Here is a 16472-nt window from a genome sequence, read left to right on the forward strand (position 1 = left end):
GACATCCGTGTCCCCAGCCAGCCAGCCTGCTCTTCATCCTCCTCTTCCTCCTCCTACCCCTCCTGGCATGCACCCAAGTCCAGAGTAATCCACAGGGGCTTAAAAGGGAGCTGCCAGCCCTGGGAGGCTCCTGCCCACGGCAGCATCCACCCAGCACCCTGGGGAGATGGGGGGCGATTTACCCAAGGAATGGCTGCCATGAACAGATGAGGGGGCCAGCAGGGAGGCCTGACAGACAAGGGACAAGACCCCTGCCTGCCACCTGCCTCCCCTGCCTTTGGTGCTGCTGCACCGGGCACTTGGGGGCACAGATGGAGCTGGCAGCAGGGTGCCCCCCCCAGTGCCCCCCCTTCTCCAAGCTTGCCTGGGCTTTAGCTGCTTACGCCAGGGCCCAGGAGGATTTAGTGGGGGAGGTAAGGGGGGGGCACTTTTCTGTGGGTGCAGGATGCCCGTGTGGGGGACACAAGGCAGTGCCAAGGGTGCAGGAGCTGGTCTTGTCCTGGCAGAATCCCTGTCTGGAGCATCCCTGACCCCTCCGGTGGCTCAGGTCCCCTGTTGCTGTCCCGACCCCCCCCATACAGGGGTGCCTCCTGCCCCTGCAGGCACCACCTCACAGCAGCAGCCCGGGGTGCCAGCGGGCCTTGGGGTGCCAGCTGCCCCATCCCCGCCCGCTCCGGTGTCCTTGAGCCCTCGAGCCCTGCCAGCTGATCGGCTTCCAGGAAAAAAACCCGCAATTACAAAGAGGGGCGATGTGTGAGCCAAAGGGAGGGGGGCCGGGGGGGCCAGGAATGTCCCCAGCGGTGGCAGATGGCCTTACCCAGGGTGCATTGTTCCTTTTAGTGTCTCTTATCCGCTGTAATAGGATCCCGGAGGGAGGGATGTGGGAGAGGGGAAGAGCGAGGGGGGCCCCGGCGTGGACCGGGGTGGGGGCCGGGGCTGCCAGCTTGGCCCTGGCCTGTCAAGCGGCTCATTGTTCCTGCCCCGGGTGTCACTGGGCGCCGCCGGGGACAATGTGGCACTGAGAGGGGCGGCCGGCGGCGGAGGGACGAGGCGCACGGAAAGGTACCCGCCAGGCCCACTCCGCGGGGACCGGGGGGCTTGGGGCTCCCGGGAGGGCGAGAAGAGAGAGGTTTGCCCAAGGGCGGGGTGCGGGCTTCCTGCTGTCGTCCCCCTCCCTTTGCCACCCGAAGGTGCCCCGCGGGACGGGCGGTGCCCGGCTTGGTGGCTGACCCAATGCCAGCCGTGGCAGGTGGCCTGTGCCCATCACCGGGGCCTTTGGCGTCCCTGCCTCACCCGGGGGGAGCCCCCTGCCCGCAGACCCCCCAGGCGCTGCCGTGGCCCTGCTGCGTTCCCCCGTCCCATCGCCAGCCCCATCCTTCTCCCGCCGGCGGGGTCTTTGTCCCTGGCGGATTCCTGCTGCCATTCATCCCCAGGGGGAATGGGGACCCCGGCCGGCTGCGCGTCCCCGCCGGCACCCCACACACCTCCGGGTGCCGCGGGCAGGCTGCATCCCTCCCCTGCGCCCCGGGAACGGGAATATTCCCCCTCTCCAGCCTCTCCACCTTCCTCCGGCCCGCGGTAACGGGGGGATGGAGACGGGGCGCTCACAGCGCGCCGGGGGTGCAGCACAGCACTGAGGGGCTGCGCCGCCGCCCCCCTCGCTACCCTGATGCAGGAGATGTGCCGTAGCGGTGACGAGTCCTGCCAGCACCTAAAATAGCCGCCCCCCCCCCCGCCATGCCCGCGGACGCGGCCCCAGCCTCAACACGGGTGCTTTGTTTCAAAGCTGCTTGGCATCGCCCGGCTTGCCGGGAGCCAGCGGTGCCGCAGCCGCCCACCCGGGCCCGGACACACAGTAATTGTCCTCCTCCCAGGGGCCCTGGCCGCCCACGGCCACCCGGGCACAGGGTCCGGGGGCCCTGGGGTGCTCTGGGAGGGGACACGGTGCAGCGGCGTCAGTCAGCAGGCATCATGCTGTGGTTTGGTTGGGGTGGTCCCCGTCAGGGAGCTTGCCTCAGTGGGGCTTTGTGCATGGGCATGGGGAAGGGAGGAGGAGAAAGAAGGTGGCTTGCATAGCCTGTGACACCACCCAGGCCACCTCTGTTCTCCCCACTCCAGCAAGCATCTGCAAACAGAACCTTATCCCACAGCCACGCTCCACATGCCTTGCCTCCTCCCCCTGTATCCATCCAGTTCCTGACTTTGTTTGGACCAGCCTGGAGGCAGCTCAGGCAGACACATAGCAGCGGCTCCCTTTTGGGACTGCAGGGTGCCCGTGGGATGCCATGGGGCCATGTGACCCTCGCCTGCCAAAGGAAGGCACAGTGCTGCCTCTGCCTCAGCTTGCCCGTTTCCCAGCCGTAGGGTATTCAAGCTGCAGATCTGGGGTGGGGTTAGCTGGGGCATCCCCCCTTTCTGAAGACCACCGTGTCCCACAGGCTCATCTCGCCCTCCCGCCATGGCATCGCCGGACGGAGCCAGTGGCGTGGGCGGCAGTCCTGAGGAGACAGAGCTCAGCATCACCCTGACCCTCCGCATGCTCATGCATGGCAAGGTAATGGCAGGGGGCCCCGTGCCACTGAGGGGTCAGTGATGCCTGGGGTGAGGGGCCATGCTGGGCCTCCAGCTCCTCACCGTGCCCTGTTTCCTGTGCCCTGTTTCCTTCCCATGCTCACAGTCTCCCCTGGGAATAGCATTCCCAGAAGGATTTCTTTTCCCATCCTAAGCCAGGGAGGGGCACATCCCCATTCCCCAGTCTCACTAGTTAAGTCACCCAGTGGCCCTGGGGCAGGGTCTGCCTGTTGCCAGGCTGTGGGCAGAGGAGGGATGTGGCAGGCAGGGAGCCACCTCCTGACAGTGCCACTCTTCTCTGCCTTTTCAGGAGATTGGCAGCATCATCGGCAAGGTAAGATTTGGGGTCCTGTGTGTTGCAAGCACTTGGCTCCCCTGGACCTGACCACCCACCCTATTCCTTTACCTGCAGAAAGGAGAGACCGTGAAGAGGATACGAGAGCAGGTAAGGGCATGCTGGTGGGCTGCAGGTCCTGCTGCCTGTCTGCCTGTACCTGGCAGCTCCCATGTGCCTGCCCCCCTAAATCCCAGCTGGAACCAGGGAAAACAAAGCAGCACCCCAGGAAATGCCGCCTGGGGCAGGTGGGAAGGGCAAGGCTCAGGCTCGAAGGCATTGGTCTCCCCCTATGAGACTATCCCTGGGGGAAGTCATGAAGCACCTAACGGGGTGTGGCACTGTCCCCAGAGCACTGCACGCATCACTATCTCAGAAGGGTCCTGCCCTGAGCGCATCACCACGATCACCGGCTCCACCGACGCTGTCTTCCGTGCTGTCTCCATGATCGCCTTCAAGCTGGAGGAGGTAGACAGCCCTCCTAAATCCCTGCCAGGTGCCCCCACACCTGCGGGATCCTGGGGGTCTGACTCTGCATCCCACATCCCTCACAGGACCTGGGAGCGGGCGGCGATGGGGTGTCAGCGGGCAGAGCACCGGTGACCCTGCGCCTTGTCATCCCCGCCAGCCAATGCGGCTCCCTCATCGGCAAGGCTGGAGCTAAGATCCGGGAGATCCGGGAGGTGAGCCTGAGGGTAGCCTGGATGTGGGATCCCCTTTTCCCCCTGGGGGCACAGAGCCCTGGGTGTGGGGGCTGACACAGTCCTGTAGGGGCTGAGGGAGGTGATGCAGGAGAGGAAGCATCACCCTGCAGATCCTGCAGTGGTCCCTGGGGGCTCAGGAGGGGGACAGGGGAGGTGTGAAGTGCTGAGCCCTGGCAAGGACTGGTAGGGAAATGCCAACATCTCTCTGCTTCCTGCAGAGCACAGGGGCACAGGTGCAGGTGGCTGGTGACTTGCTGCCCAACTCCACTGAACGGGCTGTCACGGTCTCAGGGGTGCCAGACACCATCATCCAGTGCGTGAGGCAGATCTGCGCTGTCATCCTGGAGGTACCTGCCAAGCCCCATGCCCAGCCCAGGGGGCATCTGCTACCCACCTCGCCCTCCCCAAGGCTTCCCGTGCCCATCTGGACCCAAACACCAGGGTTCCCCTGTGTGGAAACCCATAGGAGCACCCTGCCTTTGTAGTGCTGGGGGCTGTGCTCAGCTTGCTGGGGGCATAAGGGGGCAGAGGGTCCTTGGGGCTACAGGGGCTTTCAGCTTCATCTCTCATCTCCTCCACCTCCTTCCTTCTGTCTCCAGTCGCCTCCGAAGGGGGCCACCATACCCTACCACCCTGGTCTCTCCCTGGGCACCATCCTGCTCTCTGCCAATCAGGTAAGAGGCCACAGCATCTCCTAGGGCATGACGTGGCCAGGAGGGAAGCCTCTACCAGCAAGGGGCAACTCTGGTGGGTGCAGGGTAGTCTCTCTGCCCCAGGGGGAGTGACCTGAGACAATGGTCTCCACCTGGCTCCCCACTGATGCCCCTTTTTTCTCTCCCCAGGGCTTCTCCATGCAGGGTCAGTACAGCGGGGTCTCTCCTGCCGAGGTGAGTCTGTCTCTGTGGCAATGGGGTCTGTGCCCACCAGGATGGCTGCTGGTGGGAATGCCTGTCTTGGGAGGCACTGGGGCACTGCTGATCTCTGCCATCACCCCTAACACCACCTTCCTCCTCTTTGCACTGTCTGGGCAGGTGACGAAGCTGCAGCAGCTGTCAGGGCATGCGCTTCCCTTCGCCCCCCTGGGCCATGCACCCACCATGGTGCCAGGTGAGCATCTCCCATGCTCCCCCAAGGCTGGGTGTGCCCCTCCTGATCCACACTGACACCTGACCCTGACGAAGGCGTTTCCCTCCTCTGCACCCTTTCCAGTCCCAGCCCTCCCAGCATGTCTACCTGCCCCTCCAGCACGACCTTGTCATGGTTTTCCTGGGGTCACTGCACCCATCAGTACTCCCCAGTCCTGCAGTGGGAGAGCACCAGCACCAAATTATGACTTGTGTCTCTGTCCTCTCCTCCCCTCCTCTCCCCAGCAATCCTTCAGGTTTGTCCCCAGAGCCACTCACAATCCCAGTATGGGGCTGGGGGAGGGGCACAGAGATACTGGAGTGCTGCCCCTTCATTGCTGACATCCGTGTCTCTCTCTCCAGGTCTGGATCCCAGCTCCCAGAGCAGCTCCCAGGAGTTCCTGGTGCCCAATGACGTATGTATTGCTCTGGGAATGATGAGGGGGACCACAGCTTATCCCCACCCAGATGTACCATCCCAGTGGCACTTTGCAGAGGCCACCCCCACTGACCCACACAGTGGAGGCTCTGCCAGAGCTTAGGAGCAGGAGGGAATAACTGGGGCAGAAGAAAGGGGAAACTGAAACACAGGACGGGGGAAAGAGTTTGCCAAGGAAAGGCCTTGGCATGTGGCACAATGCCAGCAAGAGGGTCTTGAGTGAGACCAAAAAGCAGGGTCTGCCCAAGGAAAGCAGTGTCCTGCCCTCCCAGTGCCTTCCACAGTTTCCCCTCCGAGGTGTAGGTGTCTGGGTGAGCCCCTTGGAGCTCCCTGCTTGGCAGGGCTGCCCTGGCTGCTCCTGGCTCAGCCCGTCCCTGCCCTTCCAGCTCATCGGCTGCATCATCGGCCGGCACGGCAGCAAGATCAGCGAGATCAGGCAGATGTCGGGTGCCCACATCAAGATTGGCAACCAGACCGAGGGCTCCAGTGAGCGGCACGTGACCATCACAGGGACCCCTGTCAGCATCACCCTGGCTCAGTACCTCATCACCGCCTGGTAGGTGTCAGCCTGGGGGGGACCCATGCTGGGTGCTAGCGAGGGGTGGCTTTTCACCAGCACTCCAAGGCAGTTTTGGAGGATCCACAGCATCCTCAGGTAGAATGAGCTGGGTGGTGCTTTGAGATCCTGGGGTGGTAGGTGCAGGACTCAAGACCCACCAGATTTGAGGCCCAGTTTTTTAATCCTGCTCAGTGGGATACGCAGGATGTGCCATGGATACATGTGCCAGAAGGAATGGGGTTCCTGCACCCTAAGCTTGTGGTGGGAGAACCACTCTGTCACCATGGTACTCACCATCATCCTTCTCTCTTGCTTCCCCAGCTTAGAGACTGCTAAATCTACCTCCCAGGTGCCACCAGGCCCTGGCTCCATGGACCTCGGCATGGGCTTCTCCCAGCCCCTCGCCCCAGGCTCCGGTGCAGCACTTCCCGCCGTCGCCCCAGCCCCCCCGGCCCTGCTGGGCACCCCCTATGCCATCTCCCTCTCCAACTTCATCGGCCTGAAGCCGGTGTCCTTCCTGGCACTGTCCCCATCCTCCGTGGCAGGTCCCAATGGTGGCACCACCACCTACACGACCAAGATCTCGGCGGCCAACGGCACCAAGAAAGCTGACCGGCAGAAGTTCTCGCCCTACTGAACCCCACTGGTGGGTGGGCCAGGGGGTCCAGGGTGCTACTCAGTAGCAGGGACACTTTCCCAACACCCACCCTGACCTCAGCCTCTGCCAGCTGCCCCATGTCCCCCACCCCAGGGAAGGGAAGGGTCTTCCTGGTGGTGATGCTTGCTGGAGGAAGGGGCTGTTTTGTTGCCTGCTGCCCATCCCAGCAGCGCTGTGCCCCCCTCCCTGATTTTCTGCACACAGACCATGTGTCCTAGTATTGGGTGGGGAGGCTGTCCCTGCTGGCCTAGGGTCCCTTCTCCCAGTGCCCTGTGCTGGTGTGGGACCCTTACTTCCTGCTCCTCACCCTACCTCCCTTGCCATCCTGCTCATGCCCACACTCCATCTGGCACCCAAAAGCCAGGTCCCACTGGATGAGGACTGCCTGGCCTCTCCAGGAGTCCCCCTTCCACTGGCTCTGGTGGGGGCCCCTCCCTGGGCCACCCTGGGGCAATCGCCTCCCAGCAACCCCATCCAAGAGCCAGTCCCTGCTGGCTTGGAAATGCTGTATATATATGAGTCTATATTTTTTCCTCCTTTGTAACTTATCAATGGTTTAATAAAAAGATAAAATTTACAAGAAAATAACAATAATAATAATAATAATAATAATAATAATAATAATAATAATAATAATTATATTCCCTACCCTGGGTGGAGACTTCCCCCAGAGCAGGGGTGGTCCCAGCTCCTGGGTACTTGGGTGGTGGCTGGAAGGGCATCCCTGTGTCTAAGGGGGGGATGCTGGCCTTCAGCCCCATCTCTCTGAGGGTCTTCCTGGAGCCCCTCCCTGCCACAGGGGAGTTAAGAGAGGCCATAAGGCAGTTTTCCCTCAGACCTGCAGTTACTATTGGAGTAGGACACCTCCAAACCACCATGCCAACACCATCCCTGGGACCTTTGTGGGAGGGCAGCGGGTGACGTACCCCTGCAGCATTCCCCAGAAGGGTCCAGTCCCCTTTCAAGCAGGGAGGACCCTATGAGAGTGTCTCTAAGCCCTTCAAAAACAGTGAGACTGAAGAGGAACAGCAGGTCCTGATTCCCTCTGGCTGCTGCTGCCCTGGGGCAGCCCACACAGCCACCCCCCCACCACCCTGTGTCACCATGTCCAGCCCAGCGTGCCCTTGGCTAGCAGCCCAAATCGGCTGGCACCTGGCACTGCTGACCAGGCAGCTGTGTCCATAAACAGCCTGGCATGAGCCCCCAGACAGCCAGTTCCCCCCCAGAGGGGTGATCACTGCCAGCTGAGAGGGACAGAGGGCATGGCCAGGCGTGGCCACGGGCATTGTGTGCTGCCATGCCAGCAGGAAAAGCAGTGACACACCCAGAGCCAGCCCTGTGGGTGTGTCCCCCTGATCAGTGTCACAGGGAGCAGAAGCTGCTCCACGCAGGCGTTAGTTTTGGGTTAAACAGCCAAGGATGGAATCTCCGTGTCTGCCATCCAGGCTCGCAGGGGCTCGGGGCCCTGGTGTTACTGGTGTTAGTGGCATTAGCTGGAACGTTGCTCCTGGATAGGGTACAAGGGACATCAGCCCTTCCCCGCTGGTCAGGCTGCTCCCACCGGGGCAATGGAGATGGGGGTGTCCCATCCCTGGCCCTGCACAGGAGCCCCCTGGCACTCCATGTCCTGAAAAGAGCCCATCCCTGGAACCGGGCTGTGCTGCTGGAGCCAGAGACAATTCCAGCCTGCAGAAGAGAGATGTGACTTCCTCAGATCTGCTACCTTCTCCCAGCGGAGAAACCACCTTTTACCATAAGCTCAGAGAAGAGGCAAAACCTGCACAAGGACTCCTTCGAATCCAAGAGATTGGGTCCAAGCAGGTCTGATGGGTCCCTGGCAGGTCTCCTGCCCAGCACAGTGGGACAGAGCCTCCTTCTCAGCTGCTCTCTTCGGGGACTTGACCTGGGGTGGGGAAGCCCGTTGTGGTCTGGTCCAGCCTGTTCCTGGGGCTGGGGCTGATGCAGCTGGTGTGAGTCTCCAGTGTGCATGTTGCTCTCTGGAGGAACTGCAAGAAGTTTTCCTGAACAGAAGCCTCTGAGATGGAAAGACAGAGGTCCTGACCAAGCGGATGGTTTAGACATCTGCGACGGAGCCGGGCCAGCTCCTCACGTATTTGGCGGTTCAGCAACCCGTAGAAGAAAGGATTAACGGCAAAGGAGGAGTAGGCAATCCAGGTGACCACCATCTCCCCGTGCCCACCACCCACAGTGCCAACAGCGACAGAGGAGTGCAAGTGGAAAGCAAAGAAAGGCAGCCAGCAGCACAAGAATTGTCCCACAATGAGGACCAAGGTGAGGATGGCCTTGTTGCTTCCTAGAAGGCGATCTGGGATCAGCCTGGGCAGCATCAGGATCCTGGCAGTGAGGATGGTCACTTGGCTGGCGATGGAGTCACATCGGTGTCTGGGTGCAACTGCCTGTGCTGGCACAGGTGCCTGCTGCAGGGACGCAGTCCGGGCCACGCGGTAGATGCTGGAGTAGACAGCGAGGATGATGATGGTGGGCAGAATAAAGCAGGTGATGCTGAAGAGGATCACAAAAACCTTCTTGTGGGCCCCGGGGCTCCAGTAGACTGTGCAGTGGCTGGCGCTGGTGGCCCCATTGCCATGAGGCCACGCCACTAGTGCCAAGACAGTGGTGAGAACAGACTTGACCCAAATGAAAACTACTCCAGCCACTGCCAGCCTGATGGTCATCTTGACCTCATACCTCAAGGGGTGGACGATGTAGTAGTACCGCTCCACGCTGATGATACAGATGGTGAGAATGGAGGCACTGATGAAGCAGATGTTCAGGAATATCACGGCCTTGCACTCAGCAATGCTGTAGATAACCCAGTTGAAACAGGTGGAGCTGGAGATGATCCCCAGGGGCATGAGGAAAATAGCTGAGAGGAGATTGACCACACAGAGGTGGCAGACAAAGATGAACTTCCTGAAAAGGGGTGTTTTGAGGATGATGACCATCACCACGATGTTGGCCACCAGGGCGGTGAGGGTGAGCAGGATCATGCAGAAGAGGCCCACCACCTCCTGGGCAATGGAGTGCTTGGGGATAGAGAGCAGCTCTAGGCTGTCCGTGGTGTTTGACCCTGTCCAGCTCGGCATCCCCCTCCAGGGCTAAGCCAGCAGCTCTGGTGCCTGGGCAGCAAGGGCTCTTCTCCTGTGTCCCAGAGAGGGTAACCCCACCATAACCATGGCTGCTACCTTCTCTTTGCCTGTTGAGATCAGGATCCAGGTGTGAAGGGAATGAAACAAAATGGAGAAGAGCCACAGAGAAACACAGAGACAACCAGCACACTTCCGAGGTGCTGGAGGAGGGAGATGTAGCCAGTGAAGTCATATCACCCTGGCTCCCCCAGAGCTGCCACCCAGGCTGTCCCCACCTGGCCAGGGATAGCATAGCTAGGTCCTGTGGACAACCATGCCAGGCTGACACCCCGTCCTCCCTCTCCAGTGGCACCAGTATGTCCTGAGGTGGGACAGCACAACTTGCCTGTCCCAACCCCGTTGCTCTGGCCACAGGGGACCCCAGGGTGGGTGGGATTCAGCGCACCTTTGCTCCTGGGGAGATAAGTGATGCTCCTGTCCTCACTGAAGTCCTGCTTGCTGGTGTTGCTCCCGCAGCAGAAGCGGGGCTGCCGGCCCTGCGTGAGGCCACGCTCCCCCTTCCCGCTCCCGTCACCCGCTCGTCATCCTGTTTGCCTGCAGCCCGCCAGCTGCGGATGGCACCAGCTGTCACTCCTGGCGCTGCCTGCGCTGCCTGCACCCGGGGCAGTCCCACGGGGACAGCTGCTGGGTCCTAGCAGCCGGCGGGGGCTCAGGAAGGGGGGATTGGGGTTCCTGAGCCCTGTGCCCCCTGGAATGGCCACCCACTGCACCAGACCTGGTCCTTCCACGGGATCACCTCAGCCCTCAAGTTCCTTGGGCTCGAGGGACAGAGCTGCAGGCAGGTCTGCAGCAAATCATCTCCACTGGCACAGGGTAGCAGAGGGTAACTGATACCCAGGGGCATCAGGGTAACACAGCTGGGTGTTGCCCTTCCCTGGCAGCCTGAGCACCCAGGCATGTGCTCAAGGGGTACATGTGAGCACAGAGAAGGGCTTGGCATGGGTGTCAGGCTGACAGCAGGCATGGCATGAGGCATGGCACTAGAGGGAGGGCAGGCACTCACCCTCAGGATGGATGGATGGATGAATTCCTCCATGCTCCGTCCGGCAGGGCAGCAGATCTTGCTCATCCTCTGTAGCTCTGATGCCACAGGGTGGGCATGAGCCATGTGCCTTGCTAAGGTGATGAGACCAGCTGGCTCTCAAAGACACCAGCTTTCATCTGAAGGCTTCAGCCCCTCTAGAGTCACCCATGCCATCCCTTCAGGGACCCATTGACACTCTTCCCTACAGCACACCCGCCTTGCTGGGCAGGAAAGCAAGAGCACCACCCGGTGCAAGGCACAGCGCTTTTATTCACAGTCAAAGCAAGCTCAGTCCCCATGCCAGCCTGTCCCTTGCCAAGCCCCAGGTGGGGTGGCCAGAGAATCCAGATCACTGTGCTCTGGGCTGATGGTTGTCACCACCTGGTGCTGGGCCAGGGCCATGGTGCCCCCCAGGCACCCTCAGAAGCGGAGCTGGACAAGGTAGCGGATCCGGCACTGGCTTTCCTTGTAGATGAGGTACTCGCTCTGGCTGAAGGAGGAGTCCTTGTAGGCGGGCATGGGGATGGGCTTGCCCTGGCACACCAGCACCTTCTTGCCATCCAGCAGCACCTCCTCATCCTGTGCAGGATCTGGGCCAGAAGATACCCCAGCACCACATGGAACATGAGATCTGGCCTCTCTCCCCCCTGCCCTGTGTGCACCACAGCCCCGCAGCTGCCACAGCCCTCCTGCCCCCAGCTCACCCGGCTCTGTCCGGCCACAGGCCAGGACACTGTCATAGCCAGCAGGTGGCTGGCACAGCGTGGGGGCATCGCAGGTGATGCGGTAGGGCTTGCCCAGGGCCACCTCTGTCAGGAACATGATGCCAACGTTCTTAGATGTACAGCCCACTGCCATGGGAGAAAAGGGTGGGAATAATAGCACCATCCCTGGTACTCCCATCCGGTTGTGCCCAGGCCACGCTGGAACACAGGGACCAATTGCCATGGCAGGGAAGGGGCTTGGCAAGCCCACAGCTGCCTGGCAGGGGGTACGCAAAGGCGGCCAGGCTCACACAATCCTGTGGGCATCACAAGCAGCCCAGCCCATCCCAGGACCCTCACCATAGCAGGCTGATTTGCTGTTCTCTGAGGCAAAGTAGATGCCCTTGCCCACGCGCCCGCCTGAGTGGGGCATGATGCGCAGCCCACTCTTCAGGATGGCCGCCACCACTGCCACGTTGGTGCCGTGCCAAAGCAGGCGCCGGTGCTCCAGGAGGTCATGGGCCTTGAAACGCTCATCCTGGAGAGATGCAGAGCTAAAGGCTGTCCACAGAGGGACACACATGGGTGCCCAGGACTGCCACCCACCTCCCCAGTGCAGCCCCACTGCCCGGCTGGAGGGGCAGGAGACTGGGTGCCTGTTTGGCCCTGGCCAGCTGGGCTGAATGCCCCCTGGGTGGAGAAGCCCCAAAGCAATCCTAGGGTGCAACCATGGCTTCCCTACTGTGACATGGGGAGAATCACCTCCTCCTCACCTCACCATCTCGGGTCACCTGCCAGATGTTGAGAATGTGGAGTTTGTGCCCAGTCTGCGTCACATAGGTCTGGATCAGCTGCCAAGGGAGAGGCAAAAAAGCTGTGTCACTCTAGCAGCCATCTCAGCAATACCCACGGTCTCACTGGGACAGTAGGAACCTTTGGGGTGCCCACAGGCCTAACATAATTGTTTCCCATTATGGGACACTGTGGCACAAGCAGCACCTGGTATTCCTGGGAAGCTGGGTCAAGAAGGGAGAGCTGGCAGCAGAGCAGGGCATAATCCTGATCCAGTGGGTGGGCGACTTCTTTCTCCTCCTCCTCCTCCTCCTTCTCTTTCTGTGCCTGCAGGCTCTGTGCAACCTCAATGTCAGCCAGCACCTGGCAGGGACAGAGCAGGGACATCCTTACCACCAGTGCTGGGCACTGTGCTGGGGGACCAGGGCAAGCCCAGCCTCCTGCCAGCAGCTCCTGCCCCACCAGGAAGGGATGTCACACACTACGTGCTCTGGCGTCTCACCAACAGCATGTCCTTCTTGGCACGCAGCAGGTCAGGGGAGCTGATGGTGGGTGGCCGTGCCCGTCCAAAGTTGTGTGGGACGATGGTGTAGAAGCGTGAGGAGAGTTCCTCCAGGCGAGTGGCCGGGGGTGGCTGCTCCCTCAGCGCTGCCTCCAGCTCGTCCAGTGCCTCAAAGCCCCTTGCGATCTGCTGCTTGCTCAGCTTCCCCAGAGGCATCTTCTTCACATCTACAGGGAAGGACAAGGTGAACCCATCCACCCCACTTGCCCTGCAGCTACTTCCAAGAACCTCCAGTATCACCATGGGCCAGTGTGGGCACCCAGCATGGGGTGGCCACAGTCCCATCAGGTGCCAGGATATCAGAGGGGATGCTCTAAAATCCATCAACACCTCTACTCTGTTCACCTCCCCACCTGCACCCCCCAGACCGAGCCCATGCCACACATCAACCCACCACTTCCTACCAATATTCATGGTCTGCATGGCATCCCGGAACATGTCACTGCTGAAGATGAGGGACACCAGGTCCTGTGTGGCTCTGTCCAAGGTGCAGGGCAGCACCCTCTGCTTGCAGACCTTGTCCCCATCCACGGCATCCACCTGCAGACACCCCACATCAGCTGTGGGCCTGCAAGAGGCTGTGGGAGCACAGCACCAGGGCTGCCAGCATCTGTGAGGAGAGCCTGGTCCTGGTACAGCAGAGCAATGGGCAGGTGCTGCCTCCACTTTCCATGGCCAATGCCACCCAGAAGGCCATGTTTCTCATTTGGGATGCCTTCCCACTCCATCTTAACCCATTAGCCCTAAATCTCTGCCAGCAAGCTGTTTCAGCAAGCACCAAGACCCCTGCTCAAAACCCATCCAATCCTGCTGGCCCTCTTGGATGTCCTGGTGTTCAGTGGGCCAAGAGTGCAGTGAGGACCACCCCACCATGATGCAACCTCTCAGTACTCACCCTGAGTGTAGCCTCCACCTCCTGCCCAGCCCCTGGCTGCACCTCAATGAGCGTGTACTTCCCCGGCTGGGCAATGAAGTTCTCCCTTGTTGCCCAGCTGTTCTTGGTCTTCTCCTGAAACTTCTTCTCAAAGACCTTCTTGGCAGCTTCCAGGGAGGCACAGGGCATGAGCTTGGACTGGCCCACCTCTCCCTGGCAGTGGACAACAGTGGTCAGGACCTCCTCTGCACCCCTGCTCCACCAGGCCCATGCCAGTGGAAGCAGGCAGGAACAAGGGGGGCTGTGACAGCAAGGCTGTGGGGCAGTGAGCAGGAATGTGCTGAGCCACCAGCTCAGGAAGACACCCCAGGACTCCTTGCTGGGCTGTCACACTCACATTCACTGCAGGGACAGGTGCCACATGCCCCACACAGGCTGACTATGTTGTGTGGGAATCCTTGAAGCTCCTCCATTAAAGTGCTACAGCAGGACACTTGGGTGCTTGCTTTGGGACCAGGGACCACCAGGCTCACCCTCAATTTTTGGGGTTCTGAAGGCAGGGTGGGGACAGCTGAGGTGCAGGGGATGAGCAATGCCCAGGTGGACTCACCACACGGCCCCAGTGGCTCCAGACACTGTAGGCACCATCGTGCTCAAGGAGCTGGATGATGTAGAACTTGTTGTTGTTGGCATTGATGTTGGTCTGGTTCAGGGTGCAGTCATAGTCCTCATAGACCTATAGTGAGGGACATGGCCTCGGCTGGTACCTGGGAGCTTTCGGGGAAGGAGGGGGTGCGCAGAGGTCCCAGTGGGAACACACTGGGGTCTGCAAGGAAAACTGGGGCTGACCCTGTGCCAACAGGGCAGAGGCTGGTCTGAGACTCCCCCACCCTTCCCACCCCTGCCCCTCTGAGTACCTGAGGCCCGCTCTCACCCGGGCACCCAGTGCCGTGCTCAGGGGGCACAGCCCATCAATTGTGGCAGGGCGCTTCTCCTTGGGAGCAGTTTTCAGGGTTGCCAAGGTGGAGCTCCAGGTGTCGTCCTCCTCTTCCCGTTTCAGTTTCTTTTCCCTGCTGTCTGGCTGCTCCGAGGAAGAAGCCTGGCGCTTGTAAGCCATGAATGAGCCCCCCGCTGCCACCAGGTCAGCACAGCCTTAATCCCCCAGAAAAATCCTTGGAGACAGCACAGGGAGAGGTGAGAGATGCCATGCTGCCCTTCCCAGAAAGTCCAGTGGCTGTGCCTTGTTTTCCCTATGCCTTCAGCCTACAGCAGGGCTGGAGAAGGGGATGATGCAAACTGTCTCAATCTTGTCCCTGTGTCCAGGGTGGGTGGAAGAACTTCTCAGCACCCTTCAGCCCTTGAGGGACCCCAAAGTGGAAAGAGCCCAGTGACACAGAGCCGAGGGGGAGCACAGGGGAGCTGTGCCCCCACCTCCCCTCACTAGGAGTGTGTCCCCAGGGCTCGGCCAGCTCTGTGCCCCCAGGGATATGCAAGAGGGGAAACAATACAACAACACACCCCAAGACACTAAATGTCATCCCCGCAGTTCCTATCAAGAGCAGCGAAATGCTGTGATTTTGGCAGGAGGGGGCTCGGACAGCCCCTGTCTGCTTTGCGCCCTGCCAGTCCCAGCTGAAGGGGACAGCAATGGGGCAGAGGTACAGGCAGCTGCTGTTCCTACCTGCTCTGCTGCCCAGGGCTGCCTGCCGAGGAGCTGCCGAGAGCCGTCAGGCTGGCTGGGCAGCTGTCCAGAGGAGAAACTTCTTCCTTAGGCAGCACCGACAGACGACAGCGGAAACAGCTGTGCCGCCTCCGGGTAGCGCAAGCACCCTGTGACAGACCTGCCTGCTGCTTGACTGCTTGTGTGTCTGTGTGTCTGTACTGCCTGTGTGTCTGTACTGCCTGTACTGCCTGTGTGTCTGTCTGTCTGTACTGCCTGTACTGCCTTGTGTCTGTCTGTACTGCCTATACTGCCTGTGTTCTGTCTGTACTGTCTGTACTGCCTTGTGTCTGCCTGTACTGTGCCTGTACTGCCTGTGTGTCTGTCTGTCTGTACTTCCTATGTGTGTGTGTGCCTGCACTGTCTGCTTGCACTGCCTGACTGCTCTGTACTGCCTGCTCTGCCAAGCAGTCCCTGGATGAGCTGTGACCCTGACCCCACCCTGCCCTCCAGCCAGCCCCACTCTGCCATGTTCTGAGACTAACAAAAATGCTTTGAAAAAAATAAAGATGGCACCATTTTGTGTGTTAAATATCTTTTCTTGGGTTCCAAGCCAACACTCAGGGCTGAGGGTCAGGCAGTGAGGGGGACCTGACTGCATTTGAATGTGGTTTGAAGGGTTCTCAACACCTCTGCCTGCTCCGGCCAGCACCGCTGTGCTCCAAAGGGACAGGTCTGGCAGGAGTAGTTGTGCAGGAGCAGGGGATGGTGCTGGGGTCATGGGCAGGGGGCAGAGGGACTCTTTGTGCTGGGAATATGGAAAGGACAATGTTGCTGGGGCCAAAGTCTTGTAGGCTTTGCAGCTCCTGGGCTTGGCCATATGAGCCCAAGCAGTGCAGCAGTGCTATGTCCTGCCTTGGGGCAGAACTTACTTTTAACTGAGGCAGGTGCTCCCCAAAGGGATGGTAGGCTATGACAACTATTCAGCTATTGACAACGGGGAGGAGCTGAGGTTCTTCACTCTGGTGACGAAATTACTCCAGGGGGAACTTAAGATGCCTAAAGGGGCTCCAAGTGGGCTGAGAGGGACTTTGGATGGGGCACATATGACAGCACAAGGGTAGCTGCTTTAAACTGACAGCAGTTTTAGGCTGGACATGAGGAAGCAGTGCGCTGTGGCGAGGCACTGTGAGCTGTTTCGCGGAGCAGCGTCCGGAGTTAAACTGGACAGGGCTGCGAGCACCCCGGTCAGAGCGGGGCAGGCCGGACCGCAGGGCCCTTCATGGCGGCAGCCCCA

The 16472-nt window shown here is 60.5% G+C and overlaps 3 protein-coding genes across 3 annotated transcripts; 1 reads left to right on the plus strand and 2 right to left on the minus strand.

Moving 5' to 3' along the window:
• Positions 1-961: 961 nt before the first annotated feature.
• PCBP4 (poly(rC) binding protein 4) lies at positions 962-6457 on the plus strand. The gene is made up of 13 exons (XM_021533480.3): positions 962-1062; positions 2439-2554; positions 2882-2905; positions 2984-3016; positions 3257-3373; positions 3460-3588; positions 3828-3956; positions 4209-4283; positions 4452-4496; positions 4641-4716; positions 5097-5149; positions 5559-5728; positions 6053-6457. The coding sequence occupies exons 2-13, from the start codon at positions 2459-2461 to the stop codon at positions 6366-6368; spliced, it is 1263 nt and encodes a 420-aa protein (XP_021389155.1). The 5' UTR covers positions 962-1062; positions 2439-2458; the 3' UTR covers positions 6369-6457.
• A 1699-nt stretch (positions 6458-8156) lies between these two features.
• Positions 8157-10055, minus strand: GPR62 (G protein-coupled receptor 62). The gene is made up of 2 exons (XM_021534412.3): positions 9945-10055; positions 8157-9606 (listed from the first exon to the last, which is right to left on the minus strand). Exon 2 carries the CDS (start codon positions 9494-9496, stop codon positions 8267-8269), a length of 1230 nt encoding a protein of 409 aa, XP_021390087.1. The 5' UTR covers positions 9497-9606; positions 9945-10055; the 3' UTR covers positions 8157-8266.
• A 778-nt stretch (positions 10056-10833) lies between these two features.
• On the minus strand, positions 10834-15361 carry PARP3 (poly(ADP-ribose) polymerase family member 3). Its single transcript, XM_077786017.1, has 11 exons — positions 15197-15361; positions 14450-14687; positions 14126-14251; positions 13537-13728; positions 13046-13181; positions 12582-12808; positions 12278-12442; positions 12061-12129; positions 11648-11825; positions 11288-11434; positions 10834-11173 (listed from the first exon to the last, which is right to left on the minus strand). The coding sequence occupies exons 2-11, from the start codon at positions 14630-14632 to the stop codon at positions 11004-11006; spliced, it is 1593 nt and encodes a 530-aa protein (XP_077642143.1). The 5' UTR covers positions 14633-14687; positions 15197-15361; the 3' UTR covers positions 10834-11003.
• Between the last annotated feature and the right edge of the window lie 1111 nt (positions 15362-16472).

The sequence above is a fragment of the Lonchura striata genome, chromosome 12 (assembly GCF_046129695.1).
Source record: "Lonchura striata isolate bLonStr1 chromosome 12, bLonStr1.mat, whole genome shotgun sequence".
Classification (NCBI taxonomy): domain Eukaryota; kingdom Metazoa; phylum Chordata; class Aves; order Passeriformes; family Estrildidae; genus Lonchura; species Lonchura striata.

Excerpts from the sequence above, each read along its gene's own strand:
- PCBP4 (XM_021533480.3), top strand. The coding sequence starts at position 2,459 with ATGGCATCGCCGGACGGAGCCAGTGGCGTGGGCGGCAGTCCTGAGGAG. Across the intron at positions 2,906-2,983 it reads TTGGCAGCATCATCGGCAAG|AAAGGAGAGACCGTGAAGAG; the intron begins GTAAGATTTGGG and ends CTTTACCTGCAG. Across the intron at positions 3,589-3,827 it reads AGATCCGGGAGATCCGGGAG|AGCACAGGGGCACAGGTGCA; the intron begins GTGAGCCTGAGG and ends TGCTTCCTGCAG.
- GPR62 (XM_021534412.3), bottom strand. The coding sequence starts at position 9,496 with ATGCCGAGCTGGACAGGGTCAAACACCACGGACAGCCTAGAGCTGCTC.
- PARP3 (XM_077786017.1), bottom strand. The coding sequence starts at position 14,632 with ATGGCTTACAAGCGCCAGGCTTCTTCCTCGGAGCAGCCAGACAGCAGG. Across the intron at positions 12,443-12,581 it reads CCAAGAAGGACATGCTGTTG|GTGCTGGCTGACATTGAGGT; the intron begins GTGAGACGCCAG and ends TGTCCCTGCCAG. Across the intron at positions 12,130-12,277 it reads AGGAATACCAGGTGCTGCTT|ACCTATGTGACGCAGACTGG; the intron begins GTGCCACAGTGT and ends CAGCTGATCCAG.